An 18,744-nucleotide genomic window follows, 5' to 3' on the forward strand; every position below is an offset into this window, starting at 1 on the left:
ATGGAGATTCCACCCCTACACAAGGGATTTGCAGTCCTATTGTAGGTCTTCAAGGCTCTCTGTAGTAGGGTCCACACAGCCGGCTTAGAGGGTGTCAAGAATTCCTGTCATGCGAGGGGAGGAAAACGGTAACCAGCGAAAACGGACTACATCTCCCAGGATGCTTAGCGGTTGAGAGGTTATGTAAACAGGAGAGCTGTTACATAACCCAAGGAAAACACGCCCTTATGTAAACAGGAGAGCTGTTACATAACTCAAGGAAAACACGCCCTTATGTAAACAGGAGAGCTGTTACATAACTCAAGGAAAACACGCCCTATAAAGGGAGGAACCGGGAGGTACAACGCTGTCGGATATTGTGTTTACACCGACGTACCTGCTTAGTGAAGAGCAGTGTTCCGGAGTGGTGCTCCAGTAAGGCAAGAACGGAGGTAGGTCGAGTCGTTACTCCCTGGGCCGTGTCTTGCCCCATCGTCACCTGTGAAGGACCCGGAAGCTCTACCGGATAACCATTGAGCTTCGCTTTTTGACTCGGCTGAGTCAAAGCGCAGTGGCGCTTTTGCTGGTTGGAGTCGTAACTCCCAGCCCGACCAGAGATACAGGGACTGCCAGCTGTAACGCACACCAGGAGGTGTTTGCCGCGTTACAGACTCGGAAGTCCACAGGATCGATCGAGCGGCTGCTCTCGGTTCAGTCTTCTTTGCTTGTGATTGGGGTATCGGTGACGCATCACCAGGAGGTGACCCCGCGTCCCGGTGCAGTCTGAGGAAGAGGTTGAGCGGCTGCTCCCTTCAGGTACAGACCCCGGCTGGGTGTTTCCCTGACTCCTCGATTCTCCCCAACACTCTTCGTGCCCCTCACAGCCTACCGATTGGCATTGTCGGCCATTTCATTTCTGCCCTCTGTTGGCATACGCCGGGATCGGCGTATATGCAGAGGACGGCTAGGACCATCCGTGCTGTGGGCTGGTAACGTACTTAGCCTGGAGGATTCCAGTGACTATAACCTTTGTTTATTCCTTGTATTATTTTTGCCTTCATTAAAATAACTAAACCTTCACAAGTGGTTGCGTTCTCTTTATCGTGTCTGTTAAACGATCCTGAGACGTTCAGGGCGTTACAGAGGGTATCAGCAGCAGGTGCTGCCCCCACCCGCATCACCGGGAACACAAATGGGTGGGGGCCCACAGGGTCCGGCCACGAGGCCTCCAGACACCCGGTCGCCTCTTGTCACTCCGGGTATGGCAGTGGGGGTAAGGCCCAATCCACCACTCTGCTCGCCCTCTGCCCCACGACCCGGAAGGGGGGGGGGTAGAAAAAGTCTAGGAGAGCCTCCTGTGGTTACCATACCGGCCTCAGCAGGCACCAGCCGGGCCTTTACAGCTTCCAGTCTCCGGCGGTAGCAGACACCGGTCGGTTCTCCAGGGGTCAGCAGAACTCACCGTGTGGGGGTCCACAAGTCCGGCACTACTGCAAGCCCCCGCCCTTCCAGGCTGTTCCTGGGGCACTCCAGCTGGTATCTCTTTACGCGGTGGTATCGGGCACACTGCAGGTCCGTAAGCGGCTCTCCTGCGGCACAGGCTCCGATGTGCTCCACAGGCCCGCAGTCACTCAGGAGCGGATAGTGCTACAGGCCTCTACTATAATAGTAGTAGCACTCAGCCACCGTGGCAGGGCGCCCCCCGCTCCCGTTCCATCAGCAGAGCTCACCACGGGGTGGGGGGGAGCACTGTACCGGGATATTCCGGGTCCTATGCGCCAACTCAACAGCAGTACTAACTCCCGAGCCGCTCGACCAGGCAGTCTTCAGAGGCACTCAAGTGGTCGTCACTGCTTGGGGACGGGGCCAGCCGCAGCACAGGCCAAGAGCAGAGCCCGCGGCTTCACAGACCTCACCAGTGTCAGCAGGCCCGGGACCTGACAGGAGCGCTCCACGCCTACAGCCACACCCGCGTCGGACGCACACCGCACTCCTGTGCCTGTTTCAGCATCGGCAGCAACCTGGTACCCTGTCACGCTTCCGGGATGGCAGGTATTGTAGGGTATTTAATGGAGTCTCAACCCAGGTCCGGAGCTCGTCACTTATGCGACCACCATCTTGGGCTGCTAGCCAATACTCTCCACACTTAATTTCATTTAAAGAGCTATTCTATAGAATTTACCCAACTTATTTGAAAAAACTTTGGGAAATCTTTCTAGGATTCTTTCAGTATCGGTTTCAAGAATATGTGTGCTCGACTGGTCATCAATGTGCATAAATGACTCTTCTTTATCATTTCCATTATTGCATTATTTTCATGTATAGCTAATAATTTTTCTTAAGTCCCAGGCTTAAGAGTAAGTTTAAATTTCCCTTTGTGCAGTCACCCAAATTGCTATTCCTTTTCCCTCAATATAATTTTTTCCTTCAATTACTTTGTCATTCAAAATTATTTGAGAGGCGAAAACACCCCATAATATTCAATTTCTGTCTTCGTATGCACTAGAATGTACATCGTTGGGATAAAGATTAATACCATGTGGCCATTTGTGATAAATATAGTATATCTGATAAGACAGTAATTTTGGAACCTGAAACCAAACGTAATTTTAGATGTGTACCATCAATTTGCATATCAATATAAGGGTCATTATACTAATTTAATCATGATCACATTAGATGTGTCATCATTGTCATTTGTAGAAACACTCTCAGCCTGAGAGCCATGAATGTCTGTAACAGCTAAGCCTAGTGAATGACCATGTTCTTCCTCACTCATAATCACTTTAACTATATTTTTACTGTTAGATTTGCATGCTCTACCATAATGTCCTTTTTTCCAACAATTTTTGCATACTGCTTTAATTGCTGGATATAGCTAGGTATGATATATTTCTATATCTTTAGTACGTAGAATCCTTGGCAAAAAAAATGCTTCATAACATGTTTTGAGCTGGAAGGTTTACAAACATTAACATTACTAATATTAGCGTTGCTTGAACACAGTTCTTTGGTTGCAGATTTAGTGTGGTCTACTGATATTGCCAATGCAATGGTTTCAAATAGAGTAGGCTTTTTTAATACTAATATTTTTTCCTGAACTCTTTATCAAACGATCTGGTAATAAGCTTATCGCTGGTAAATTCATCCTTGAGATTTTCAAATTCACAGGGTGCCGCTACGATTTGCAGCGCAGCAATGTACAAATCTATTGACTCTGACGGATGTTGTTCCATTGCGAAAAACGTCCATCTGTGCACAACAATACGTGGTTGAGTATCGAATTGTATCTCAAAACGTTTGGTGGCTTCTTGTAATTCAACTAAAGCATCATCACCCTAAGATGCATGAGCACCATCTTGCGCACAGGAAGACGTTCAAAGATGGTTTGACCTTCAAATCCTAAATGATAAACCAGTCAAATCTTTTTCAATTCAGGATGACATTTTAAACCATTCATGGCTCGAAATTAGTTGTTTAAAGCATAAATCCATATGCTCCATTTTAATCGTGGCTCTCCAGGTTCCACCAAAACAGGAGGTCGATTGACATTTCTCCCCATGATATATTTAAAGTATGTAACCTTTGCTGTATGGTGGAAGCCTAAAGGACAGCACAGATGTTGGGTTGCAAAGACATTCTGTAGACTTTCTGAAAATGAGAGTAGCTAAGTTCTTCCACCAAAAAGGAGAGTTATGGCCTAGAGTTTCTTTAATTCCCTTATTATTTTGATGCATAAAAGGAAAGAGAAAAGTAAGTAGCAGGATACTCAGATGTTACATTCGCAGTATATTCACTTCATGTACAAATTCACTTCTTGTACAATAGTAATAAGTCCATTGTATTGTTAAACGGCCTGCCTTTTGTGAGAAAGCACAAGGGATGAAACGCAGAATAAAAACGTATAAGTCTGTATATTTCAGTATATTTTCTGAAATGAACCACTGGGAGGCGAGCCTGTGGCCTGTAAAGATGCGTGCATACCGCGAGAATACATTGTCAAGACGGTTACCCTGTGAAAAGCAGGCATGGAAAAAGATGGGCATGTAGGCATTCTAGGAGGGCGGGTTTAGTTTTCCATGCAATGTGTTTACCCATAGCAGACGTTGGACAGGAGCAATCCCACAAAAAGTAAATGCTTGAACCCACCTTCAGCCCCAGTCAAGCGGAGAGCAAGGTTCACTCACTGGAATTGTGCCCACTATGGCGATTCGGTGAGCAGCAGAACAGAAGCGTGGGCTTCAATGTCACTTGGATTTGAAGAAAAATAGGTGTGGTTATAGCTAGAAGATCATCGCCGAATTATGAACTGACGGACACACGAACAGAGACTAATTGAGCTAAGTTGAAAGGTTATTCTCTCCTGGGCAGCTGCCAACCCCTGGCACCGCCCTAACTTCCTCTCAGGCCAGTAGCTGTCATTGTCAACAGCGAGTGTCGTTAAGGTACATGGCGAGCGCTGTGGGACAACCCATTATGATAACTGTGGGCCATGATGATAACGAGACAAAGCAACACTGGTAGTGTTCTTGCAGCTCGTATATCACTACAAGACCACGGACCTCTGAGAATGTAAATGATACTCAGGTCACGGTGTGAAGACGCCAGGTATTGGTCATCGTTTATGACTGGAAGCTGGTAGTATATTCCTCCAAATCCTGGTAAGAGGACTGGTGTCCAGAATTTTGAAAGAAGAGTTGTTTAAAACACTTTGGGCAGAGGACCAGGAGCTTACAGTGGCCTCTCGTTGTTGCTTGACCCTTCTGTACGTCTAATTTCCACAGTGGTTTCACTGTCAAGACTGGAATCTGCACTTTTCTCAGACCTATTTCCTTCTACCCAGTTAGTGCGATTTCTGCACCCACAATGTATGTTTCATGACCTCGCGTCATGGATTATGAGTGCGCTGTAAATGTTTTCTTAGCAAGATACTGGATTACTGTACCAGTGAGCCATAAAGATATATTTTTTGCCTGACAGATAAATATGTTCTTTGAGAGATATAAACGTTTTCTTGAGTATCACTTTTTGCCTGAGAATGTGACTTTTTTCCATTTCAGAGAGATGCTACCTGACTCTTAGTAATTCCATGTGAGAAGTTCTCACAACATATTATCTATAGGTTTCAGAATGAAGATCTCAGTGATCTAATTGCTTTGGCTTGAGCACCCAGACCCAATTTCAACTGGAGGGCTTAGATCACAATTAAAAAGTGCTGCAATAGTGCCAGCTTCAGTTATTTCTCCCCAACTTTACCAAATCGTGGTTGGTTTCCTGGAGGCAACATGGGAATGATATTCACTAGATTAGTTAGATGTTCAACGGGAAAGCCCAGATATATTTAAAAAAATAATAATAATTGCAGATGCTCAAAAATATGATGTGTCTCAGTGGGCAGAATAATTCAAGAACCTGAAAATAGAATCCCAAAATAGTGAGGAACTCCAGCTATCTCATGCTTTGTTCACCCAATGGACCAAATATTTATAATTTATTATAATTTTTTTTCTCCACAAATATATATTTGCATCTTGGCAATATCACTACTAATCTCAGACCACTACTCTTTACAATAACGTCCAATGTCTTTGTAGCCCAGCTGTTATGCCCTCTAGTATTGCCAGGTCACCTCTCCATGTCGAGAACCAACTTCAGATTGAAATTCTTTAGACGCACCTAAGCAAGTGGTATGATCTGTTTGGTCCTTTACTTCCGTTCCCCACTGACTTTTCATCCAAGTCTAACTTTGGGAGTGCAGAAATAGGCCGCTGTATTTAATGGGACAGTGTGTGGGGAACATCAAGGACATGGACTTACTGAGTATCCTCAGATCAAGTCAGTGGGTGATATTCACCTAAAGTGATGCGTGTTTTCAGGATGATGAAATACTTTCACACTAAATAGGCCAGCACATATTTTATAACTTGTTCAATTTCTAAAATCAAGGAGGAAGACACAGTAAGGTGATTCTAGCTGACTCATGCTTGCACAAGCAGGTAGAATGGAGTAACGTGGAGATGGACAGATAGATGGATGGATGAGTGAATGAGCAGTCGGTGGATGCGCGGACACTGACATGCTAACGGCACACAAATAAATATTCAAGCACAAACACACAGTATTTAGCCCTGCAAAATGGATTCTCTGCAAAAGGCACTGGATTGCTTCACTTGTTATATGTGATTTGAAAGGAAATAATAATGCAAATGATTTTGAATGGAAATCCTACGCTTTCCAGACATAAAAGGTTAACTTAATATGCACTGAAATCACTTTCATGTTTATCGTCAGAGGGGAATTTGAGCATAGATATAAGGAGATGGGTATACATTTAAATAAGAATTTAATGTTACAATCTTACTGGGAATTTCCTGAAATATAATTCCTCGAACATCTCCCGATTTTTCCAGAGGGAAGAGAATGCCCCAGGAGGCAAAGGTAACCTGAATAAAAAAAAAAAAAGACCAACGAACATATTATTCATAAAATCATATACATTAGTATTAATCAGTACATTTCAACGCCTATTAGCATGTTTAGTAGAATAATCAACATTCCTGGTATGACGTGTTTTGAAGCTCAGTGCACGCTTACTAAAATACAATAGTGATTTTTTGAAGCCAAATAGTGCCACAAATAGAGCTGAAACCGGTCCTAGGATGCTTGTTTCCGGTCCAGGGAGGACTTGGTCTGGCAGTTCGGTCTGGACTGTCCCCATAGGGCACAGGGTCAGACTGATTTGCATATGGCTGGGTCCAAACTGGGGTGGCGAAGTGGACAAAAGAACGATGGATTTAATCCAGATCCTTTGACTGGGGGAGAATGTTTGCATTGTCAGCATCCCGTCCATCATTTGTTTGCTGTAACAAATTTGTAACCGCTATTTAATAACCATTAACCACAGATGAATGTTAATTTGCTTTTCCGTAACGTTTTCTTTCTTCATACTTTTATTTATTCTTTGTGGCTGCGACACCATTCCCTTCTCTGAAAACAGACTTCAAACAATTTTCCGGTACCTCTCATAAGCTAATACTTTCCATTTCAAAGAACTCCCTGAGATTTGTGAAATATGAAATTGGGAGGAATCTGCTCTTGCTGTGGTTTTTCGATTTAGTTTTTGCTACATCCGTGGCCCTCTTCTGTACCTTTAGTTTGGCCTCGCCTGCTGCATGTGTTGGTTGAAATGGGCCTTTTCTATCCTTCCGGTTTAGCCCCGTGAGTATAGAAGTGAATAGACATGAAGTCAGCACACTAGTATGGGGTGAAAAATAATAATTCCATTCTTGTAATTTACCTGTAGAAGCATCTCTCGCCGAATTTCGTATATTATGTAATCTTGTGACTGTTTATGATTTCAGTTTCCACCGTCCAATCAAGAATTCACAGCGACAGAAACTATTGGGGCTACTGACTGCGAGGGGGGTGGGGGCTCTGCAGTGGAGTGAGACAAGAAGCTTGGAGTGAAGACAAGGTCTTGCAAGAGAAGTACCCTGTGACTGCCGGTCGGAATGACAGCTTCCTTCGGTGAATTCATCGGCTTGGTCCCATGGATAGCACCAAACAGCAACATTAAACAGGAGGCCTGGAGCGCTTGGAACCAGTCCTGGAGGCTGGAAGGTACACCACTGGAGGGCCAGCCTACACATCTGTCAGCCAGAAACTTCACTAGAGAGAACGCCTCCTGCACCCAGGGAACTGACTCCACCCCAGCCCCCTCACCCTCCATGAGCGGCGTTGAAACCAGGCTCTAGAGTGAATATTCTTAATGTGCTGCTGCCCACCGTTGGTCTCTCGCCGTAATCAATATTCTATCAGGTCCATTCACCTGAATTGTTTATAGTGAAAGAAATGCCATACGAATGACTCTTTATTGTTGCCTTCCTGCACTTTTGTTTAATAGGTAACCTGACCGTAGTCTAATGCATTAAAGCTGACGTATTCCTCTACAATAGTACCTTTTTCGTTTTCCACTCCTTGTTTTTTGTTCCCTCTTGCTGCGTTTTATGTATGAAATGTTCTTTTTAATGAAAGTATGTCTGCACATTCTTCATGCTCTTCAGTGGGTGTGTGTGAGTGATGTTACTCACATACCTCACATTTGCGTCTGAGGATTGTTCAGCTGCTGGGGCCAAGCTACAGAATGTTAGTCGAGGTCAATCTCCCTTTCACCTACTTTTGACTGTAGGTCGTTTTCTTTGGTCAGTGTCGGAGCTGAGCCACAGATTATATGAAGGCCATGACCTCTGTCTAGCCTACCAAGTCCGATTTGCAACACCAGAAAAATCCAGTTGTTTCCTACACATGATCATATCTGAAATAATTGTAGACATCCCTTATTGGAGCGAATCGCTGCTCTTGTTTTTCATGCTCTTGAGGGAGTCTCTGACACTGTCTCGCTATTATATCACGCTTAGTTGTTTTACTACCTTATTTATTGTAGAACCTTTTTAAGTTCAAGTTCATAACTAAAATCATGCTAATCGACAGCCAGATAAACTGCTCAAATGCCCCTCTTTACCTAGCCAATAGGATTCTTCCATCTGGCTGAGCGCCACCTTCATTATCATTCAAATGATACCAACATACAAACCTTATAGAAAAGGTCCCCTGGCAGTGTTGGTCACCAGGCATACCAGTGATAATTGCCTCACCGTTTTCATTAATGCAACATCATTTCAATGCCAAAGGGGTGCAGATTAACTTGTCAGGAGTGGACTTCAGTGCTTTGGTAATTATAAGCTGTTGTCTACTGACCCCTCATCAATTAAATGTCTTCTTTTATCCTCAAGTTTGATATTCACTCACTTCAAATTCTTTGCTTATGTATATTTTGGTATTTATGTAGCACGAACCAAGCCAGGAAGCAATAGAGCGCTTTACACTACACTGGAGTTGGGAGTGAGGGGGGCTGGGAGACGATCTAGATTGTGTTTAATAGTTTAATATATTTTATTCGCCAATTATAGCCATAAAAATGCCACAATACAGCGTACAGTAAAAATGCAAAGTATACAAAAAGTGCAGCCATAAAAACTGTATAAAACACAATAAAATCCTATTAAAACATACGGTTGGAACAGTACCACTCTATAAAATAGCCCTCAATTCATAACCAAATAGGGAAAGGGTAACATATACATTAAATGTACATTTCTGCATGCATACGGACTTCCAGAGCTCCAACATGTCCTCAAATGGTGGATAAATTCGCATTTCTGCCCCATAACCGATTTTAAATTATATTACCAATTCATTCAAAGACTCCTGTATTGCAGTTAAAAATCATCCTATTGCACATACCACATTTAAGAATCTCACATTTATCAACAAGCTAAGAGCTTGATCCCTGTTATCAATTTTATATCCAATAAAAAGAGGTTTTAAAAATTCCTTCTATTCTTCCAGAAACCACAGTCCAGCGAAATATTGGTCCTCCGCATTTTACTTGTAGTCCACATGTACACAGACCATGTTTATTAGTCATTGCACTTTTTATCTTCCTATCTAGACACAGGAGATTAAGTGATTTGCCCAGAGCCACATCATACTGCGGTAAGCACCGAGGCCAGAATTTGAACCCGAGTCCCCAAGTTTTCCAAAGTCGGCAGCTCTAGTCACCTGGCCACATCTCCGCCTCATCCCTTATAAACTAATCTTTTCACCGACCTACTTTAGATGTAATCATTTTAACTCAGTCTTCGCTTTTTTCTTCCATATTAAAGAGAGTTACATAACTGAGTGCACAGGCTCTCTTATTTTTGTTCCTCAGTTTATGTCCAAGCTGGGTTACTTGAGATAAAGCTAGCTGGTGATAGATAGAGCCTGTCAGAATAGTGGACTATGCACCCTTTGGAGATGCTGCCTGTAAACAATCTTCACTCACTCCGGATTTATATCATAGTTTTACCTCTGTTCCCGATACTTTCTACTTCTTCCTCTATTTGCACCTTTCCTGCACTTTCAGTAATGTATTTGTTAGAATGAAGGCAAAAAACTCGGTTCATTTCTGATATTGTTTTCACAGTGTTAACAAAATAAAAACAAACCTTCATACTATTGAACAGGTCCGGTATATCCTGGTTGCTCAATGATTTAAGCACAAATAGATATGTCGCTTCAAGGGAGTCTAGAGGCTCGTGCAGTGGTTATTTAAGTACTTTCTCCAACATGAAATTATTCGACAGAACTAAAAATGGCAAGATTTTTACATTCATTTTACCAGCGAGTTCTGGAACCCAGAACAAGAAATCTATATTGCAAATGTTTTTAAATTCTGAACATGAGAATATCTGAAGCAGCCAACTGCAAAGTACATCTTTTGTGTAGCCGACTGAAACCACTGTGGTCTTCCTATTCCTTCCTACTTGCTCCTGTGTTGGGTTGCGGAAAAAGAGCCAAGGAAGAGATGCCTCAAATGGAAGAACATGAACATGAAGTAGTGCAATAACTCAATGTCATGCAGAAGTTCTATCAAGCAGACAAAGTGGGCACGCATAACACCAGAATACAATCTTATTTAACTGGGCTTTTGGCTATGGCTAAGTTTTTTTCTAAATTGTTAGCCCTTGCCTGAAACCCACTTTCGTGTTTTAATCAAACATACAGACCATCAGTAAAAGTGACATCCAGTGCACTTCTCTGATTGGATAAGGCTCTATACTGACACCCTTATATTCCTTAAGGCCAATTTAAAAACATTTTCTTGTTTCCTCTTGAACAATGCAAATCATCATTTTCCTGTCGTACCAGGTGTGAGAAGGTGTCCTGATATATGCTGTCCACTAGTTCTAGTGGGCACCTTGTATCAGTCCAAACAACCCCTTATGGTGAATTGGTTAAAGACAACCTTTATTGAAAGCTATCCTAGTGGTAGCTATGGAGAGCAGCCTTCAGGCTAAGTCTTGAAGGAATGTAAAGCAGCTTGTTTTACCAGTCTATAATCTCTTGAATGATCAAATGAAAGAACAACCACACCAGGTATATATTTAAAATATATGTATTTAGGATAAAACCCACCCCTCTAGTCTCTTTATGAGACTGGAGTTCGAAGTACTTAATTTACAAGTTAGCAATCAACAGTAATAGCACAAATACACGTTTGGGCCCTAGGGGCGTCCTAAACCATAAACCAATAAAGTGGTATAAGAACCACGACTCAACTAGACACAAGGCCTAGAGCCTGTAGAATCGCTGGGACCCCAAGGAACCACCCAAGGTAGTGACACAGGGGACCCACGGGGACTGTGTGCAGTGTGTAAACACAACCGCGGGTTCCCGTTAGCTTCTATGGGCAATGTCGCGGGTGGAAATTTAAACATTAGGGACACTTAGAATCTAGTCAGGACCAAACCCTTTTGGACTTAAGAAGTTCTAGGGCTAGCACCCACGGGAGCACCGGAGTACTTGAGTTACCTCACCCAGGGAAGCCAGGTGCATAGGTGTCTTTTGGTGTTGTGTCGCGTCGCGTCGTCGATTACAATGGAAGAAGGCAAATAACTGCTGCTGCTGCGAAGAGGAGAAGTGTCCGAAGAGATCCAAGCCTGGATCTAGGATGGAAGGAACCTGAAAGCAGAGGGAACAGAGTCTGGGTCACTTGCCAGTGACCGAGGGCAGGATGTACGAATGCCCACAGATGTCGGGTGCTTCAGGTGAGTTGACGGGTGTCTTTACTCTTCAGCCACGAGGTCCAGGAGGCGTCGACGAAGTCCACGAGCCGGATTCGAGCTGTGCCACGAAGTTTGTCGAGTGCTGTGGTGTCAGCGACCAGATTGGACCCAACAAGCCTTGGCAACGGCAAGTCTCGTGGAAAGAGAAGAAGGACGTCGGTGCAGACCAGCAAGGTCTGAAGGACTCACCCAGCGAGGGTAAGTCAGGGCACGTCTGGAGCAACCAGGAAAGCCCAAGCAGAAGAGGAGTTGCCTTTTTGGGGACCCACTAGCCAACAGGCTAGCGATCGCGAAGGAGCCTCGAGCGGTCGCACTGGAACCTGGCCCACGGGTCACTCGTGGAGTGGAGGCCAGAGATCTTCGGTGCAGTCTGTGCTCAAGGCTGGGGCTACTCGGAGCCCAAAGCAGAACTTCAAGGATGAACAGGAAGTTGATGTACCAGCAATAGTACGTGGTGCCCAAGGGTCACGGTTCCTCGTCACCCACGATAGCCACGAGCCTCAGCTTTGCTGTGGACTCAGGGTAGCCTTGGGGCAGTCAGGAAATCCACCTCTGGTGATGCAGAGACTTCGGCGTCCAACAGGAACTTCGGAATTGCAGACCGGACAGTTCCTTCTTTGGTGCCTGCCAAGCAGGGGAGTCACTCCTTGACTCCAAGGGAGATTTCTTCAGTCTTCTAGTCAGGATAGAAAGTCGAAGGTCCAGGATATATGTTGCAGAGTTTCATCCAGGGTAATCTAAAGTCTCAAGGACTGGGTTCCCATACTAATACAAAGATTGGGGGTTGGACGTACTCTAGGGACCCACCTATGGGAGGGTTTGGAAAGAGGGGTGGTTAGACCCATTTCCTTTGTCCAGTTTCGTGCCAGAGCAGGGGCAGGTAGCCCCTGCAACTGGTTTGAACTGGACTATGCACAGGTACACCAAGTGTGCCCTCAGTGCAGGACTTCAAAGCACCAGAGAGTGCTCCCGCCCAGCCCCAATACACATCTGCCTGACTGGGGAAGTGGTTACACCTCCCTTCAGCAGGAAACCTATTGTCCAGGCCTCCCCTGCCGGAGTTTCGTCAGCAGCAGGAGGCCAGACCCGTGTCTGTGGCAGAGGCATCCATTTTGTGATGCCAGGGCTGTAGAAAGACCTATCGGGTTAGACCAGTGTGAACATGTCTCTCCCTCTAGAAGGGTGGAATGCAACCCCCGCTGCCAGAACTGGTGGGTGGGGGGGGAGGGGGATAGTATTCCAAAGTGTTTGACACCAAACACGACATGTTTCCGTGCAGCCATCCCAAAGTTAGCATTTACCGCGAGGTTATAATGCACTTAAGAGTATATGGTCAGGCTGCACCACAAACAGCATCAGAGGAGGTACTCCGAACACTGCAGAGGGGCTCTGCTCATGCAGGGGCACCCTCTCACATAAAAACCAAGCACTCTGGGCCCAGGGCTGGTTTCGCTCCTTCTTAGAGGAGAGGTCCTTTCAAGTCCTTTATTTGGGCACCAATAAGGCCAGTATCAAGCGCCTGCAGAGGGTTCAGAATGCTGCAGCTCGTCTGTTAGTAGCACTTCCGAAGTCCAGCTCAGTTGCCTATCTGCTCCCCATGTTGCACTGGCTGCCGGTTGAAAAACGCATCCAGTTCAAGGAACTTTGTATGGTGCATAAAATCTTGTCCTGTCAGGCTCCTGTGGGCTTGTCTAACTTGCTCAAGTTTTATGTTCCGCAACGCCTATTGAGATCGGCGGGCCGTGCCCAGCTTTGTATTCCCCGTGTTTCTAAAGCTAGAGCAGGCGGCCGTTCTTTTCGAAGTCTGGCGGCAAAACTCTGGAACTTACTGCCTGTCTCCATCAGAGTAATTCAGAAGCACCTGCCTTTTCGTAAAGCCATAAAAACCTGGCTCTTCCCCGGCTCTGTCAATTAACATCTCTTTAGTTAACATCTCGCTTCTGTCTCCTGGGCGCTTGTCTTGGTTTGGGGTCGCGCTGGGACGCCCCATCACTGGGGCAGTCATGCGCTATACAAATCTGACTAATAATAATAATTATAATAACTCTGCCTTCAGGATTGTTAAGGCCTGCCATAGGAGTGACTTATAGTTTTATATGTGCGTGCAAGGGTAGTGATATAGGTAGCCTATACCACTGTAAGGGGTGCAAGCACACCCTTACCCAGGCTGCAGTAGCAGACCTGTGGTGCCATTTTGGAGTGCTTCCCAGGGGTGGCATAATACATGTTTCAGCCCCTGGTAGGCCTCTGAAGTACCTATGCCCTAGGTACATATTATAGCATATACTAGGGGCTTATAAGGCACTCCAGAATCCAATTAGATATGTACCTAATGTACATGGAAACCATTTTACAGAGAAAACAGATAGACTGGGGCCCTGAATAGTAGGATCCCAGTCCAACTAAGACATAAACCAGCAAAACACCAGGAGAAAAGTGGGGGCAACCATATAGTCAGATTCCACCTTCCTACACCAGGTGCCAATCAGCTGCCACAAAGGTAATAGTCATGATGGCAGTAATTCTGGGACTTTCAAGGGAATTTACTTTAGTCAATGTAGCGTCCTCCCCAGCCCGGGTACATATAAATGATCACGCCACACATAGAGCTCGGTATTACACATCTTTACTCTTCAGAGTGTAAACGATAACTTCCCGTACCACATCATGTATTTTCTTAACTACACCCAATCAATTACTTCACTATCCTATGGAGTCCATCAGGGACAGAGGGGTTTCGCTATCTCTAACACACACAATACATCTCACCCCTTATTAAATAAAAAGTACACAAAAAATAGATATATACATCATAACTTCTCAATGAGTCATTGAGGTGCTCGAATCACTCTTCGAGATCTCGTTGCGTGAGGTTGAGGAGACATAGGAGAGGCATCCGTGGCAGGCCCAGGTTACACAGACATAGGTGCAGTCCTTGGGCTCTCCTGACTCCCAGATGGAAGGGTCTCATGCTGAACGTCTGGAGTCAATAAACCTTGAGGCAGGGGTTTGAATTTAGAAGAATCTCTTGTGATGGACTTTCCAGAACGATGAGCAGTCACCATGTGTCCTTTGCTAGTCACAACCCTCAGTGTGTCAGCATCACAAGGAGCATCCGACTTGCATTTCTGTTTATGCCTGACAAGGAATTGGTCTTGTTTCTAAGACAATTTAGTAGTGTAAAGTTCATCAATGTCAATAGATATTTCATTAGTCCATTGTGGCAATTTGGTTCCCATGGCTCTCCAAAACTTTAAGGTGGCAGGGCTTTAACCTGTGGTAGAATGGGGAGTTGACCTGTTTGCAAGTCCTTAAATTCTTGACTATGAAAAGGTTTCCATTGTCAGATTTAAAAATTTAAGGTACTCCCCAGGTTGCAAAAACACTTTCTAATCTCTCTGTCATGAGTAGTTGACAACAGACCTTCTTCAAGGAGTATTATCGACAATTACTGGTAGATGATGCCCATTGTCAAGGGGTCCAAAGAAATCTTCTCCCATGCACGCTTTGGAAGATCAGACATGTTTAAGGGATGCAAGGTTGTGTTGGATGACAAGCAGTTGCACAAATGACATGCCCTTAATTCCTTTTCAACTTTTTCATCGAGATGAGGGAAACACACTCTGTGCCATGGGGCTCATTAAGTATCAACAACTCCACGATGTCCCTCACGTGCCAGTTCAATGAATTGCTGTCTCAGGCTCCCAGGTATAAAAATTCTCGACCCGTGTATTATAATAAGTGATTTACAAAACAAGGCTACGGTCCCCAAGTTGCAACTATCACTTCTAGTGGATAGTAAGACAAACAACAGGGATGGTGCACGCATCTGTGGGATCAGCCTCTTAATCCTCTGCTCAGCGACACAGTTCCCTAGATTAATTTTGAACAAGTGATTAGCACTCACCCTCCATTTTCCAAAATAAACATAAATCATATTTAATCTTAGTTACATAGTGCACAGACTCCATCCAAATTTGCTTTTATAAAAACAAACTTTCTTTTCATGCTATTTTGTCTTTACTCACTTTTCTCTAATCCAGGCAACACGTTTCGTCTCTTAGCAGAGACTTCATCAGGGTTTTGTGGTATGAATCTACTCATGTCTGTTATATGTGTAGAAACTCCTGCAGCACGAATGTTTGCATTGTCCTTGTCTATGCTGGTGTTTTCTCAAAATCTAAGCGACAAAGCTGTCATCAACAAGTCAAGTTCAGGCCCACATTGACATCAAAACCAGTAAAATGTGGGTCTCACAAACAATGAAGTGCGGCAGACACCAAGTTCTAAAACGTGATATAATGCCTTCTGGGGTAACTGAAAGTACTTCCTGCACATTTTAGTATTTCTGGTAATCAAGGTCATCATGAAAAGGTTGAATATGATTTAATCAAAATTGATGTGCCATAATGTCTTTAAGTATTAGTACATCTCGGTTAGTGCTTGTGGCAGCAAAGATTTGTTCCACTGACATGGCAGCAGGGATACGGGATTGTTTTCCATACAGGAACACATGAAAATACTCACAAGCCAACATCACAGCAAGGATTTTTTTTTCTTTTTCTGGTCGTGAATAATTATGTTCCGTTGGTGACAAACTCCTGTTTGCTTAAGCCACAATGTGTCTTGATGCATTAAGATGTCCATTACGGTGGGCAAGTATGGCACCAGCTGCGTGACCATGTCAGCAGTATGCGGACCTGGATGTCGTTCTCTTCCAGTCGCCTTGTTAGCTTGGCAGATATTGACACAGATGAGCACAGCTCCTCCACTATCCTTCTTTGGCACTACCACTATCGGTGACACCCCTGGCGTTGGACCAGTGGATTGCTCCATGATGTTATGCTTTAATAGTGTCTCAAGTTCCTTCTCAACTGCCTCTTGTAAATGAAAAGCAATTCGACTAGGTCGCTGAGCAACAGGACAGATGTCCTCATTTATGTGAAGTTGCACATTCATTATGTTAAGTCTTCCTAGTCCAACAACAAGGATGGAAACGGATTCACTAACTCATGATATGCATTGATGTTGTAGTTTACAGAAATCAACTCCATGTCAGCAGCAGTGCTGAAACTGAGTGAATATGCACTTCAAGTGCCTTGCAGTACATGAATTGGTGCTTGTACTGTTGTCTTTTTATGCTTCATAGTAGCTGTAAATGAAATTTGACTTTGCAGTGGTGTCAAAGCAGCCCATGTATACACTTTGGTTTTTGACAGGTTTAGAAGGGGCACCGGAGAATGTTTGTTGTACTTTTCCATGAGCATAATGTTTATCAATGCGCCACTGTCTATAATTAATGGTATGGAGCACCTTTTCACCTTCAGTGTGATTTTGAGACAGTGTCCAAATGAATATTGCACTTTCATTTGTTGATCTTGACCGGCATTCGTCCTTGCAAGATGCTAATCCTACATGCGCACTTTGGCCAATGCTTGCCACTGATATCGCGCACACATCTTCCTCACTTTCGCTTGACAATGATGGTGATGAATTTTTAGATGAGGAATTTGATGACAACCAATGTAGTTTAGTTTCTACTGGCCTCAACTGATGTTGCCGCCAGGCCTTGTGGGTGTGGTTGGAACGTCTCTGGAACATTTAGGCATCCATTTTGTTTTCTCGACATGGCGCACTTGATCTTTCGTTTGCTTTGCAAACCGTTACAAAATGGTTCTCTTACCTTCATGTGGAAAGTTAAATCCACATCGAAAACACATCTTTTTCTTTGGAGACATTACTATGTGGCCTTCTACCTTGTGTTTTGGCTTACTTTCCAAACTTAGAACTGATTCATTGTGGGCTATTCGGGCATCCAAGTTAGTAGCTTGTATGTCAGCTCTTTCTTCCATTCTAGCAGCCGTTGAGTACTCACTCCAAGCTGAGTGTCTCTTTCAGCATTTGTTGTCTGAAGGAATCGGAGAAACAACCATTTATTACTCTGAGACGCATGGCCTCTTCATGGTTGAACTCATTCAATTTGCAATGTATTGAACTTGGTGTTTAATGCCTCTTTGATGTGCTGGTATGCCACTTCATCAAGGTTTGGTTTTTTCTTCATCACTTCTTTTACTCCTTCACTCACCAGATTCTTTAAATATTTAATGATCTTTTTGTCATTTGCTTCTTGCAGTGCATCAATGAAGTCATCTAAGGATTCGATCCAGGCAGTCCATCTGTCACTAATATTCTGCTTTGTAGTGGTATCAAAGGGAGGCAGTGGTTTTAGGAATGCGACAGTATCTTAACCTGTGGAACTTTCTGCTGTTGAGAGAGAAGCTTGCTCTTGCAGCATATGCTGCCCACTTCCACTGGCACCTTTGTCAATAACTAGCCGTGTGCTACAATTTAGGTAATCGCACCCACTCCATGGTTGTGAATCTGTCTTCTTTTTTTAGCGGCGAGTAGCAGCTTTGTTTTTTGCACAGGGTCTTCACCACTCTATAACTCCTTTGCATCGTACCTGATTTCTACTGCTTTTAGTGTTTCTTTGCTTCATAAATGTCTCTGCTTTTAGCAATTCCTTGTACTCGCCTATCACTGCCTTCAGAACTTCTTTGTACCTGGTTTTTACTGCCTTTAGCATTGTCGTACTGTATGAATGATGGCTCTGTTTTAAGCTGTGGTGCAGTATCTCATGACTCTATTTTACCAGCAAATCTGTAGATGACAACAAACCAACTTTGTGTAAAGAATTCACTTTCTTTACAGGTCTTGCACTGGCTGGAGTGGCGCTTTGATTCCACATACGCCGACCATCGATTTTTTGCTTCGACTGAGGCCCTCGAGGCATGCTTGAGCAGTTTGCTGGACCACGGCAAACTCTCCGGGATAGCACACTCGGATCTTCAAGTTGGGGGCTTTACATAATCCCCTATCTCGTCACCAGTTGTAGTGTCCTCCACAGCCTGGGTACATGTAAATGATCACCCAACTCACATAGTTTGGTATTGCACGTGTTTATTCTTCAGAGTATAACCATTAACTGCCCATATGTCTTGTATTTTCTAAACCAGACTCAATCACTTACATTCTACAGAGTCTGTCAGGGACCAAAGGGGTCCCACTTTCTCGAGCACACATGACAGTACAGTCA

General features: G+C 44.2%; 1 protein-coding gene across 2 annotated transcripts in view; it reads right to left on the reverse strand.

Moving 5' to 3' along the window:
- Positions 1–18,744, reverse strand: part of ACSS3 (acyl-CoA synthetase short chain family member 3) — a 1,078,787-nt gene that overhangs the window by 173,852 nt on the left and 886,191 nt on the right. For both annotated transcript variants that reach the window (XM_085652976.1, XM_085652977.1), the window contains one exon: positions 6,341–6,422. In XM_085652976.1, the coding sequence (XP_085509102.1) occupies positions 6,341–6,422 (82 nt within the window). The remainder of the gene's footprint in view (positions 1–6,340; positions 6,423–18,744) is intronic.

Source organism: Triturus cristatus, chromosome 4_1 (genome assembly GCF_964204655.1).
Source record: "Triturus cristatus chromosome 4_1, aTriCri1.1, whole genome shotgun sequence".
Classification (NCBI taxonomy): domain Eukaryota; kingdom Metazoa; phylum Chordata; class Amphibia; order Caudata; family Salamandridae; genus Triturus; species Triturus cristatus.